This window comes from Lepisosteus oculatus, chromosome 15, assembly GCF_040954835.1.
Source record: "Lepisosteus oculatus isolate fLepOcu1 chromosome 15, fLepOcu1.hap2, whole genome shotgun sequence".
NCBI classification, from domain to species: domain Eukaryota; kingdom Metazoa; phylum Chordata; class Actinopteri; order Semionotiformes; family Lepisosteidae; genus Lepisosteus; species Lepisosteus oculatus.
In genome coordinates, this window is record NC_090710.1 from 5,455,786 (window position 1) to 5,470,619 (window position 14,834).

At 34.6% G+C, this 14,834-nt stretch overlaps 1 protein-coding gene across 6 annotated transcripts in view; it reads left to right on the forward strand.

Moving 5' to 3' along the window:
* Positions 1-14,834, forward strand: part of nalcn (sodium leak channel, non-selective) — a 158,016-nt gene that overhangs the window by 94,572 nt on the left and 48,610 nt on the right. For all 6 annotated transcript variants that reach the window (XM_015363454.2, XM_006638901.3, XM_015363458.2 and 3 more), the window contains 2 exons: positions 3,255-3,392; positions 7,763-7,837. In XM_015363454.2, the coding sequence (XP_015218940.2) occupies positions 3,255-3,392; positions 7,763-7,837 (213 nt within the window). The remainder of the gene's footprint in view (positions 1-3,254; positions 3,393-7,762; positions 7,838-14,834) is intronic.

The following is a 14,834-nucleotide window of genomic DNA, read 5'->3' on the forward strand; positions in this document are numbered from 1 at the left end:
ATGTTCTGAAATTGTCTACTCTTATATTGTTATTGCCTGGTAGTCAGTAGGTAATTTATCCAAGTACTGTATCTCCTCTAGCTTTCTTGAAAGAAACCACTGTATCTGCTTCAGCAGAATGGCTGGGTATTGCAGCTTGTTCCATACTCCTGCCACCCATAAGGGAGAACAGAATTCTACCACTGAATCACCAGTGCTTGGTCCAATGTCTGGTTCCATACTGTGCATCACCCTGTTCAGCTTAGTAAACATCTCATATCCAGTTCGCTTTTGATTTCCAAAAACTGTCCGAAGGCTGTGCAACCCATATTAGTAAGGTGATTTTTTTTTCATACTTTTCATACCTTTGGGTATTCATTACCTAAGGTACTGCCCTTTGTTCTTAATCTGCTAGGGACTGAAAAACTGCTGTCCTAAATTTAGTTACCCTAATGGGAAAATACTGTAGCCATTAACATGGACAGTCTCTGCCTCCTTAAGGGCAATAGTATCCCACATCTAAGCTACAGACCTTACTGTCTGATCTCATCACATCTTAGAAGCTAAGCTGGACCTGGTCAACACTAGTACGGGAGACCTCCAAAGAACACCAGTTGTCACAGGAGCCGGTGCAGACTGTAAAATCCAGAAGTGACTGGAGAAGGGCTACAGGGAAAACATAAGGAATAGCGAACAGGGGGCGGTGCCTAAAGAGATCAGGCGCAAGGGGGGAGCGCAGGCAAACAAGTCCAAAACTGTCCAAGAGGGAAATCCGGGCGCAGTCCAAAATCCCAAACCGGGTGATCCATCCAAGACAAGACAAGACAAGGTTAAAATCCAGAATGGGATCCCGAGCAGGAATGGGGTTAAAAACAATGATGAGTCCAGGTGCTCCGAACCTCGGACTCAGCTTGGTCAGGACGCCAATCAGAAGCCTAAGCCTTCAAGCCGCGGACATTGGGCGACTTGATGCTAGGCGGGCCTCCACGTGTTCATCTTCCAATGCATGAACTCTGGACGGAACAAGGGGCAAGTGAACGTGATAATGAAACAAACGCAAAAGGTTCGGAGTGCCCTCTAGAGGAGAGATGACGATTGTGATACCAGTTTGCTGCTGCAAAGGATGTTGGCTGACTAGAAGGTGGTAATCTTCACTCTGGACCTGAATTTCCAAATGAAAATTATGGTGACTAGGAACACTGGGCTGTAGGTGGTGCATTTCCTTCAGAAGGGCTATTAAACCAAGGGACTGACTACTTAGTCACTGAAGAGCTCATGTCACTGTATGCAAGAATAGGGATGTTAATGCCAGTGGCCTTTCTAAAGCCTGCTATGGGCTTGAACATTGCCCTACCTAAACTTCTTCCTTAATTCAAATGTCGAAGCTATTTCTCACTTCTTCATCTGTCTGTATTGGGGCTGGTAGCACATGATGGTCACTGTGCATCGTACACATAAGTGCAGCACTTCAGTGGAATTATAAAGTGCAATTGTGATGTGACTTTATACCATATGCAATGTATCAGTACAGTGTATGAAGCACCAAGTATGTCGGAGCTGTGGCATGTAATTTACAGTGAAAGCATGTGCCTGAAAAACGCACAGGTAATGAAAAAGATTCCCTATTAGGGAGCCAGGGTAGTAAGATCAACTTATTATGCCCATGCATTCTTCTTAACAAAGGTTTTAAAAACTCAGAAATTGGATTTTCAATTGTTCAGAGTGAAAAAGCACTTGGTTCTAGTTCAGTCACCGGGAAATTAACTCAAGGCATGATCAATTCTGTGGTAGAGCTACATGTATACAGTATAATGGAAATATAATGATTGGTCTGGCAATTTTAAAAATTGTAGACACTTAAAAATACATTAATTTCTTTAGAACAGAATAATTTGGATTGTTCCAATCTCACTTTATACATACAAATTATATGACATTCCGTGAAGCATGAACAATTAAAGGGGGAAAAAACATTTTATTTAAATAGCTGCTTTTATATTTGACATTTCACACTGACAGAGAAGTCTCTTTTTGTATTTGGACTAGTAAATTATTAGGAACACCAATAAAAAAAAAACTTCTTTTGTTTTGTTTTGAAAAATACACTAGGCACATTTGCATCAAAAATGTGTCTTGCTTTTTAACAGCTGTCTGGTTTGTCAGTCAACCATTTTCCATTTCTATTGCCTTACCCCACGTACTGTAAATTATAGGATGAAATGTAGGGAAAAGTCTAATTTAGCAATTGAGAGAGCAGATTCTCAAACCATTATTAAGCTTTGAAAATACCAGTGGAAAATGAAAATACAAAAGATTTTAAATGAATGTGTCTCATAGTAAATTAGCATAACATTTCCCACAATTTCTAAATATACACTGTATTAAGCTATGCCACAGTGCTTCAGATTGCATTTTATATAAAGCTATGCAGTATTGTACATGTTGTTTATTGTACATAGTATAACACTCTGGGAGGACATGTTTTTTTTAGGAGTCTCTATAGGCAGTTTTTATGAACAAAACACTATTATGAAAACAAAGTCACTCATTTTTATGCAGGAAAAAAAATGGTCATATCCAATAATAGTCCGAGTTTTTTCACTTGGACCAAATCATATTCTCAGCCAGTCCAATTCAGAAGCCATTTCCAGTTCCTTCTCCAAAATATCTGCTTTCCAGAAAAAAAAGATATCCCTGTATAGTCTCTAAACTCTCTGTACTCTCCTAACAGCCTCCTTGACTCTTGCTTGCTAGTCAGTCTAAATACCAATGGTGGGTATTCCTTCTTGCAGGTGTTTCGGAAAATGCTCCAATTGCTTACTCTTTTCCAGATTTCTGGGTTTTTCTCTGACTTTCAGTTACTTGTCTAGCCTGACTGAGTCTGATATACAGTACCCGTATTCTATTCTCCAGCCCCAGTACATTATAGTATACAGTATGGTTGACCAACAATTAAACATTTCATAGTGAACACATTTTGCCATTTGAATCACTGACAGCATTTGCTACCTTTGCTTTATTGTTCCATAGCATCAGACATTTGACGACAGCAGATTTGTTTCTATCAGAAAAAAATATTTAATTTTGCGGAATATCACTGCAAATGATAGGAATGATATAAAGTACCACAAGACCATTGTAAAAAAAAAAAGATGTGCCAACCAGAATTATTTCTTTTATCCTAAGGTTTTAAGATTGCATTTACATGGTTTAATTCCCAGATATTTTTTTTCTGTGCATAGCTAATAATTTAAACTTGTTTGTATCTCCTACAGGCTTTCATGTCAATGTTTCAAATCCTCACCCAAGAAGGCTGGGTTGATGTCATGGACCAAACACTTGTTGCAGTTGGACACATGTGGGCTCCAGTGGTTGCCATTTACTTTATACTGTACCATCTTTTTGCCACTCTGGTATGTTGTAGAATAAACATACTACTGATTATTTGCTTGTGATAGACCTCTTCATATCAGTTAGAAGTATGTCAGCTTTATTCATTCAGTAATTTTAGGGTGCTTGACGTCTGTCAGTGTGTGAACTTCAGTACTACAGTAAATCACATTAAAGCTTTTTTCATTATAGAAAAGGGTCATATCTATATTGTTTTGTGCTGCTTTCTGCACTTGGTTTGTATGCATCTCACAGATGTAATTTAATTTTAAGGCACGAGCATAACACTCTAGGGCATCGACTGTTAATTAGGAATTAGATGCTGCTTATTGGCGTATGGCACTTAAGTGAGCACATGGGTAATACATACCGCAGTGCTTCTCATGACATACTGAGCAGCAAATAGAATGTTTCTGGGTTAAAGACAAAACGCATTTGCCCCTTTATTTAAATACTTCCTCTGGAATTGTCTTCAAATCATTGAACAATAGGGTAAGCAAGAGATAGTGGTGCTGTAGGCGTACAGGAAGGTGATGTTTTAGCACACTTTCCTTTTCAAACAAAGGTTACAGAATTCCAATGAGATCCTGAACTGACAGTCATACATGTACAGTATTTGAAAAGTGATTTATGCATGATATACTTACATACAGCTGTGACGTCATTTTCATTAGATGTATGCACTGTATATGTATTTAATCTTTATGGCTGAGTAATAAATTAACATTATTATTCCTACTGGTAGTCACTACACTTTCACCTGGTATGTTTAATGCACTTACAGTATGCTATTGAAATGTAGCTGCATACTGTATATAATGTAAGTGTCTCTGGTTTTTGAATAGTATATCTGAACTTATGTTCTAAATATCAGTCTTCTGATATGTTATGCTCCAGTGTTTTTAATGCTCTTTTTCAGTTTAAACATCTCATATCCAGGGAGGTGATTGTTCTAACAGTGTGTTGCCGACTAGGAATGAGGTTGCTTTGGAATTTGGAATTTAGAGGAAGAGAATGTAATAGCGAGTCTTGCAGTACAGTATATGATCACAGTATTACAGTGGCACCATTACCCCTCCCCCTAAAGCCAAACAACCAGTTTTAATCCATGACACATGACATGTTGCAAATGAGTCTGAGACACCCGTCAGAGAGATTTGGAAGCATGTGATCACCAAAATAAGCCATATGGGCTCTGTCATTGGATGTTAGAGGATTTCAAAAGGCTGGACTCCTCCTGAGAGCCCATTGGATTGACTGTTAGCAAGCTCATTATACATACTATGAGCATTATTACAGCTGAACATTTTATTATAACCAACATGTGCTAAATAAACATAGGCTTAATATGTAAAACATGAGATATGGATTCAGTATGTATAGTTGCAGGAGCACTTGTAAACTTGTAAACTATGAAAAGTCCCAGTCCTGGGTATAGACCTGTATTATTTACACAGGAGTGAGAGTAATAATTGCAGCATTGGGACTCTGCAGCTGCTAGAGGCACCCTAGCGGCCTGTATTAGAGACCATTCCTCTGAATCAAGAGCATAATCCACACCCACTGCTCCTCCAGCTGTTACAGTAATAATCCACCAGCAGCATTAACCCATCACTGATACAGTACTGTTACGTGGCTGACACTGAGTTTCCCCTTACAGTTCCTACATTTTGAAATAGTATGTGTCAATAATAAGGAAATAAACACGTAAATGTAATCGCAACAGAAGCAACACACAGTGAAGTACACAGACATAATAAAACACAATGACAAACGACATCCAGAGAGACTTTGCCTAAAAGAAAATATCTATTAGAAATCTGTTTCTGATCTAGACATGTAGAGGAAAGATGTCTGCTGGCAGTTCTGTATTCTCTTGAGACTGGAAATGGTAACAAAGAATTGGCTAATAGGAGGCATTAACATCACAAGGTTTGCATTATTAATTATCTAGGAAGGTCACAAAATTGTGACAGTCTGTTAGCCTTTTTCATAAAGTGCTCACTGAGTAATGCATAAACTCAGTGAATACAGCAATAAAAAGGGCTTTCATTATAATTAAAAAATGTTTGAAGTGTTTAAAGTTAAGTAGCATGTACGTCACAGTTTAATAAAAGGAGATTAAATGTTTCTAGGCTAGCAGTAGAATGTTTGCATCTGAATTTACTTAAGACAATTAAGGAATTATAACAATTGTTATTTTCACTTCACAGAAATATAGTATTTCTATGTATCCTGCATGTACAGTAGTAGTATTTACTACGAGTTAAACATAATAAAGACATTTGTCTTCTGCTGTTCAAATATCATTAAAACACATTTAATGTGTTAACTTTCAGCTTGGTTCATTCAGTTACTGGAGCAATTACACATTCAGCATGCTTTAGAAAATGGTGTATTCTATTCCAAGTGTTAAGTCCAAAAAGAGAAGAATATACTATCCTCTTTATTCTTTAGCTGTTGTTTTCATTCTTCCGGGTGGGATTGCTCTGCAGTAGATTGTTTATAACCAGCTAATGAATGTGGCAGGTGTGCAGGATTCTCGTTACTGAGAATTATTAATGCAGAGCAATATGAATGACTACTGGGAAATTAGATATCCTGATTCGCAGATTACCTGTACACCAAAGACTTATAATAAGAAGAGGTTTCTCTCAGTAAAAAAAAGTAATAAAAACTGTTCTTTAAATTGTTTTAATGTCTTCTAGTTGAATATATTCTTGCTGAAGCACATAAAAAAGCAGATTATTTGTTATTGGAAGCCTTAACAGTGAATGGAGGAGTTATGAATTCTGGTTTTCATATTAGGGAAAATGAAATTATCTCTTAAGTGTTTAGATTTTTTTTCTCTTGCTGTAATACAGCACACTACATAAAGTATAGTGCCTTCAAAAAGCTTTGGGACAGCAAAGTCCAAACTCTTACTATTACTTTAAAGTCAAGAAATGTGCATCTTTGATCATGAGATTATTATGAGTGGTATAGTAATTAAAACACTGTATATCGTTTGTCAAGGAACAAGTCAGGGCTTATTCCATGCTGAAAAGAGAAGAAAAGAAACAAAATTTTGGCTGTGGAGCCTTCTTCAGGAGTGTCAGGCTCCACAGCCACAGTTTCTTTTCTTCTCTTTTCAGCATGGAATAAACCCTGACTTGTTCCTTTGCAGCCTATGCGTGCTGGTGCAGCTACCTACTTGAATATATGTTTTGTGTTTGGGTAATTCCATGTTAATTTTGATATATGAATACAGAATTGTTAATCCTCATGTAAGAACTAATATATATACAGTATATACTATAGGTATATATTGCAATCACTTTAGAATAAAAACATACTGTACAGTATGTTGTGTTTAATCCGTTGATTTCCAGTGACCATAACTATTGGGACACATTCATTTTAAATAAATTAGCAGTGAAATGCCAGCCAGTATGGATAGAAGCATTTCCTTTTACATAAGCAAAAAATGTTTCTGCTACCTGCTGAATTCATTCTATTTGCTACAATCATTAGTTCATCATCAATTAAGACACTTGAGCTCTTTCTAGAGACAACCATGAATCTGACACCCATACTCAATGGTTGGCACTTCACCATACAGCATGACAATGACCCATAAGGCAGTGCAAACAAGATCATTAGTAGGAAAAACATTGAAGGTCTTAAACTGACCAAGTCAATCTTCAGATTTACAAAATAAACAGCATACATTGTGCCTTTTCTGTTAAACATGTGTGCATGTAATTACCCCCAAAAAACATATGTGATTACATATTTATCTTATAAATATCACAAATACAAATTATTTGACTGTAAAGACAAAATAGGTTTTCACTACTACAATAATTTTGGAGAGCCCTGTAAATTTATTTTCAGATAAAATGTATCAAAAACACTGCATTCATTAGCCAGTATAATGAGTCCTTTCAAAGTTAAGAATTTTAATTTAGAATTTCTTTTGGAAAGTGCGTCACCTGAAGAATAACCTTCTTTAAACAATAAAAGAATATAATCTGATTCAGCTGTCAAATGATTCATCCAACATCTTATTCCAATTTAATAGCTAAGATTGTTAGGCTGAGTGCATATCAGAAGAGGTTACGTATTTCAAAGCACAGTATGGTGAAAAATGCTTTCAATTATTCATTCATTTTAATTATTTATTATTGTATGTTCATACTTAAGTAACTTACATTTATTTTAATAAAATGCCTATTAATAACTCAAACTGACATTAAACTTAGTTATTTAGCTTGTATAATATTTAATAAGGGACTTGTTCTGGACAAGTCACATGATCAACACATGATCTTAATTTTTCCATTATATAATAATTATTTGTATATGATGCTGTAAATTTTTTGGCTTAATAACTATTTACTTTTTTATTTAGATTTTGCTGAGCTTGTTTGTTGCGGTAATTCTCGACAATCTGGAACTTGATGAAGATTTGAAGAAACTTAAACAGGTAGGTAACAGATTTTCTCTTTCATATTCAGACAGTCTGCATGTGAAGCGCAAGTGAATTTGATATGGAGAAAATGGAAATTTGGTGAATGGAGAAGTGCAAATTGTAACAATCTAATGTTTCTGTCTATATGAAACTGAAAAAAGTTGTTTTACTCATGCTGTACGTATATAACAACAAATTCTAACACTGTTGAGATGCTTGTAAATGTCATAAATGTAAATGCCTTATTTTTTATGTTGAAAATCAATAGAATAACATGCATTTTGCATTGAATTAGCAAAGTTTTTTCAACATTATCTTTCTAACTATGAATATTTCAAGCCTTCTTTCCAGAAAACTTTGCAGGAAATCTAAAACTAAAACAGAACTTCACAGTGGTGGTTACTGTACTTTTACTGAAACAGTTCAGCTCCCTTCCTTCTTAAAAACAAATGTGTGCATATTGTATAAAATGCACGGCTTCCAATTTGTTCTCATTGTGAAGCTTGCCTCTGGCTAATGGAAAATCAGTCTAGGGATAACAGAATAATTGTTTAATGGCTTTGATTTTTTTATTATGCAGTACTCTTTATTGCCCAACAAACACTATGCACAGATTCAGTGAGCCATAATTATTGGTGCATAACTCCAGCATCGTGTGCAGAATATAAATACGGATTGGGAACATTTAAATGCACAGGAGTTCATAAAATGTATTATGTGCAGTGATCAGAAGTGCAAAAAAGAAGGGATTTTTGTTCAGTTGTTTTGCATGTTGAGCTACTTTTCTAGGGCTGTGTTTGATCAGTTTCATATCCAACAGACAGCTTCTTCACTTCCTGACCTGCAGGCTTTCCATTTGTTTTTATTAAAATAGTTAAGCCATTAAACCAACATTTTTTTTAATTAAACAAGTCTGAATTGTTTCACCCTTCAAAAATTATATGTACGGAAATTTATACCATAATTATCTTAAAATGCAATGCTTATAATTAGAACCTAAAAGAGATGGTGTGTCCTGAGTATTAGGTTAAGGAAACATTGCTCTTGGCTGATATTTGCTGGCATTCTTTGTCAACTGTTCTCAATTAACAGACATTCGATAGAGAAATAAACTCAGGTATCAATTACCTGAGTGAGTGTTATATATAATTGATAGAAATCTATATGTAAAGTAAGAAGTTGTTATCATGGGAGTTTTTAATTTTCCTTTGTTAGATTGGGAAATTCTACAGGGATGCCAGTAGCTGAAACTGATATCAGACTTTTCTTAAAAAAATATCTTTCTTGAAATCTGTCTTATGGTCCTGCTGTCAAATTCTCTGCTGAATTTAGTTTACATCATTATAATTGCTGCAGTTCCTCAAACTTCACACTATCTTACAATGTGTTTTGGATTGCTTACAACATAAAATAATTTAGCAATTAGTTTTAGCACTTCATTTTTTATTGTTTTACTGTATTTGAATTTATTTTATTGTTCCTTGTTATACAATTGCTTATATACCTACAGTAGTATATGTATATGTATATATGTTTATAATATGTAAGGCAGGAACAAAAGCAATGATGATAATCTTCACCAATATTCAGTACTCCAACTGTAAGTAAATATGGTTCACTGTTAGTTTTCATAAATTTAAGGTCTTATGACTTTTCTCTCAAATTGCAACCTCAGCATTACCTTTTTGCCAAACTCTGACTCACGCAGTAATTAGTACCAGAAAATATCAGCTAACAGCTGCTATGATTGCACGTATTTGACAAAGAAGAATACAGATAGTTCCTCTATCAAACAGAAACAAACTGTACTTGAAAACTCACTGGATAGCTTATTCTGCATAACATGCAGAATCCATGTTATGCTCTTTTCTTAAAATATGTAGACCTGGTCTTAAGCAAAAACACAGATTCTGTTCAGTTTGAAGTTACCCAAAATGCTGTCCTGCTTCACACATTTCCTTAAGCCCAAATCAAATGCTCCCTATAATCAAATAAGTAGATGTATTGATCTGAATCTTAAGCTATAAAATTGCCTTTTAAGGTTCTTGGAACACAAAAATACATCTGCAGTATCATTTGATAGTAATGACAGCTATGAGGCTAAAATAAGGATTCAACTATGTTGTGTTTTTCCTATAGTATGCATACATTACATTGATCTGGTTTTCTGATGTACAGTAGCTCTCATTGCAGTATAGCTGGGCACCCCTGTTAATCTGTAGTGTATATGGTAAGTGGCAGACAATAGGCATTGTAGGTTCTATAAGGTCTTTCTTGTCTTAACGTCCGTTATTTTATAAATAACAATGCAATTAACAATGGCCTACAAGATAAGATATTCATGGCAATTGTGCTACAAGACAATTAAATACAGTTGATATTGTTTGAATGCAGTTTCTTAGATAATCTCAGATATATTCTGCATCTGCATCTCATTTGGTTGTTTTTTGGTGAGTCTGGTAGGGTCATACTGTAAGTAGTTTTTGTGGAATGTATTAACATAATTAATAGTATGAGCACATTTTCTCAATCCATTGAAAAAAATTAACCAAAATGATTTCAGTTAATATAAAATAATCGAATATCTAATTATTGCTCATGAGTAATCAATTTAAAACGTTTATTTGATCAAAATTGTTAAAAACTTCTCAACACTTTTTAACTGATCATATCAATCAACCCAGAATGTTTTCAAAATAGATGTATAGGGCTTGCATCTATTTACAATAATCCGTATACAGTATAAGATTTTTTTTCTGGACATATTTATAGCAAATGAAAAGGTCACTTATAGAAACTGTCCAAAAATACATGAATGCTCTTCATCTACAAGCCTCTTTATGATGTACAGTACCTTCCTCATAATGTTTTGGAACACTTTGTAGAAAGGAAGAAGTGATTGATAACTTTCTTCTATTATGCTTGCAGAACAGCTTTAATGTACAGTATGAAGGCTGGAAGAGAAAATAGCAAATGCTAAGATTTTGTTTGTTCTACTCATCTCAATTGTTAAGAGAGTTGGGAGTTTTCAAGACAGTAGCTTAAACTATGCAATTGTGAGACACGTGGAAATTATTTCATTTCATTGTCCAGATTTAAATCCCTGTGATTTTTTATGAGAGTACAGTAGCTGTAGAAAAGACCCAGTTTACAAGAATGAATAATGTACTGTTGTAGATCTGAAAAGCAAAAAAGGGATTCAGTAATAATATGACTGTAATGCAAAGACTAGGTTTGAACTACTGTTTATGTAGGATATGTGGTGATTTCTCAGGATTACATTATCTAAAACAGGTACTGTATCATTGCATGATTGCCCCGGTCAAAGATGATTAACAATAATCTGGGTTAGAATCTGGGACACCTCTCAAAGAGTAGATGATATTTTATCTTGAAACTCATGTTTTGTTGATTTGTACCAGTGTGTATTTACAGTTTCATTTGTGTATACAGCACTGTACAGTACTGTATATATTTATAAAAATAAATAGTTTATCATATCTTAAATAAACATACTGTAGGTATTCAGGCTCTTTTAGAAACACTGTTGAGGGCTACAGAACAGCTGGATTGTCATGTGGTTGGTACAGGATCATGAGGGACCCTTGCCAGGGTCTGTGTTAGACAGCTAGACAGCATGAATTCATGTTTGATGGATGCTTTAAGTTTTAATGGTACATGCTGTAGCCTCTAAAGAGATCCTGGAGACAATGCATATACTCTATACATTCAAAATTAAAATGTGTTCTTTATTTTAGAAATCATCTGATTTTATTAGTGGATTTATGACTCATGGTTGGTGTACTGTATTAGAACATCAAAAGAATTGGGAGGTGGCTCAGCACTGCTGGGATTAGTCAATTAGTTCTCTGTCCTTCTCCAAGGAAAAGATGAGCCTTTGTAACTTTCCAGTCGCCTGCAGGTTTCTCGCCTGCTTTCTGAAGGACGCACCTTCCTTCAAATTGTTACTGAACCTCGAAAGTCAAAAGATAAAGGACTGGAAGGATAGGCAGATTGAAGGATCCAACCTATAATTCCCCCATTCTGCCTATGCTGGTACAGAACAAGGACTGTTACTATAAGCCCTGATGGAAAGATACAATCGGTGATTCTGAATTGTTTGGGTATATAATCAAAATTAATGGGAGAATCTAAAATAAAAAGAGGATTTGAATTACCAGCTTGCCTTGTTTTTCCAGTGTGGACTTCAGAAACATCACATGCTTCTGAGATTGTGTCTGAAAAAAAAATCATTTTGGATTATTTCCATCAAAACATCTTTCTTCTAAGAATATCTAAAAGACTTAGTAACCCCTTGGTATGGTAGACATTTCCGGTAGACAGTTTAAAGCTAAAAATGAGCATAACCCTCACAGATGTTCTCTATTTGTTATTGGGTTATTACTTTTAAAAAATAAACCAACGCAGAACCTAACTGTAAAGTTAAATAGCTTCTATTCTGGTTCTTTTGTGGACTTTTCCTTATTATGCCATTTAAATAAATCAATCAAATTCATAAATATTAAACATCAAATAACAAATCTCTATGTGTTAAATTATCTAATCAAATGTTTTAATCATATTAATTTAAGATATAGTGTTTTCCCTTCTACAATAGTGTTTCCAGAATCTAATTTTTCAGATTTAAATATGATCTGAGTTACTGTATTTAGCTGAATGTTTATCTGAAATACTAATTGAGAACATGAATTCTGACTTGCTTATAGAATTTCAATCTCCATTTTTTTAAGTGAAAGCAATGAAGAAGGTCAAAGTGAGAGGCACATTAGCTAAATTAACTGTTCATTTAATTAAAATGAAAGATTGCATGACAATGAAGTATGGAAGACTGGAAAGCTCTGAACTAGAGTAGTAAACTCCATATACAGAACAAGCTATTTGTACAGTAAATGTAATAGGTAATTTATTTAAAAATGTACTCTAAGACGTTTGAAAATAAAATTCCATTTCTTCAAAATAATGAATAATGTTTTCTTACTGTGAGATATCCCACAGTAGCATTATTTATCATTTAATGCACGAGTGCTACAGGATCTGAGGTATTTAGTTCAAGTCTTTTCTAATAGGTGTATAATTGTATGGTTGTTTACAGAGCAGTTTTGCACTTTATTTTATAATTGGCATATCTTATAATAAAAAGGTTAGCTGTGCTATATTATTACACATGGGTGAGCATGTTGGCTCTGTAAAATAAGAAAAATCACAGAGCTCATAATCTATACATTTTAATTGAGCACCTAAATAAATTAGAATGTGCAGATATGTTAAATCAGCTCTCATCACTGAAATTAACATTGCAGGTGATCTGTCAAGTTTGGACCGTGAATATTTGTTTCATTGGAGTCAGGTTCCAATAGACGTTGGGGAGAATCAATATCACTGTAGCTTGCTGCACTATTTGAGAGCTTAGCCTTTTGGTTAAAAGGCGTCACAGGTCAGGATTTACATCCATGTCACCAAAGGGTGGAGGGTATAGAGAGGTCAGGTCATAACCCTGTTTTCAGAACCTTACCTTAGTATATGTATAACACCATAGCTTAATTTTAATTTAATTTATTTGCAAACTTATAGCATCATCATGAAGATCTCATACCTGTATTTTATTCATGCACTATTATTCATATTTTATTCAGTTTTGGATTGGAGGAGGTGAGCAGTAAGACCTTTAATCATAAAGCAATATTAATGGAAAAGGCTTGGGTTAAAAAGAAAGGTTTTCTTGGCAAATAATTTTTCAATAAAATACATTGCATTGTAATCAATACTCAGCGGAACTATTTTACTATATATTCTTAAGACAATACACAATCAAAAGTCAAAATTTACAAAGTGTGAATTTTACAGCCACATCTTCAGTACCGATCAGTTTTATGCTATCAGCCCTGAAAAAAAGTTCCACAGCCATGATGTGTTTTTTGTTATCCTTGGAATTCTCTTTCAGTGTGGAATTGACCTCTACTTGTTCCTTTACAGCTCACACACTGACACAGAACCCCAATTATCTCCCTGCAATCTTTTCTATACATTCAGCAACAAGTGCCACATTATTAAAGTGCAAATAAATAAGCCCACAAATTGTTTTTAATATTACAGCAAGGGAACTTTTTCAGCCTCTTAAATATTTATCACAGCAGAGTCACATTATGGAAATTCTTTGAAAATCACACTTATTCTTACAGGAGCAGGAGGGAAAAAATGGATCAGCTAGTTTCAGATACATCCCGACCTTTTCTCTTTTTTTCCCAAGCCTGTTAGAAGAAGTCTGTTAGAACCAGATGCAACTGTTATAAACTGGTTCGAAGGCAGTAGCTTGATTATTACGTGATTGATTCATTAAATAGAATTTTCGTTTTTGGCATACAGTATCATCCTGCTTTTTTCTGAAAGTGGTCAGCCAACACAGCACTTACAGAATACATAAATTGCTTATTATCACAGTCAGACAGGAGAATAGCTAGGTCAGCTTGCTCTGTGGATTTAAGGTCTATGTATCAAAAGCCATAGTCTACTGCTGAGGGATTTGAGGTGTAAACGTTGTTATGTTCAACAGGTCACAGCTAATAAAGATGAGGGCAGTATTCACCATTACAGTATAACAAGTTATTCTATCCCATCATTATTGTTATTTTTTTACTGACTAGAAATTCTGGCACTTAACATTAACCAGAAGGTATTCTTTGTTTTTTATTTTAAATTAAACCCTATATTTGAAATTATGTATTATCAAATATATTTGTAGTGTATAGTATAATATACAGTATACAGTATGTACTGTATGTGTACTATTCTGTATATAGTATAGTATTTTGTAGTGTAATTAGATGCAGTATACTGTAAAGCAGTTTAGATGCTGTGATTAACTGCAATGTTCCACTATGGAAAAGGGCCTTCTGAAAATATGTCTCTTTTAGCTCTTTGAGCTCTTCATGGTCATTATATCATGCTCAGGGGTTTGCAGGACGTACAGTATGTTGATGTTTCTTTTAATCAG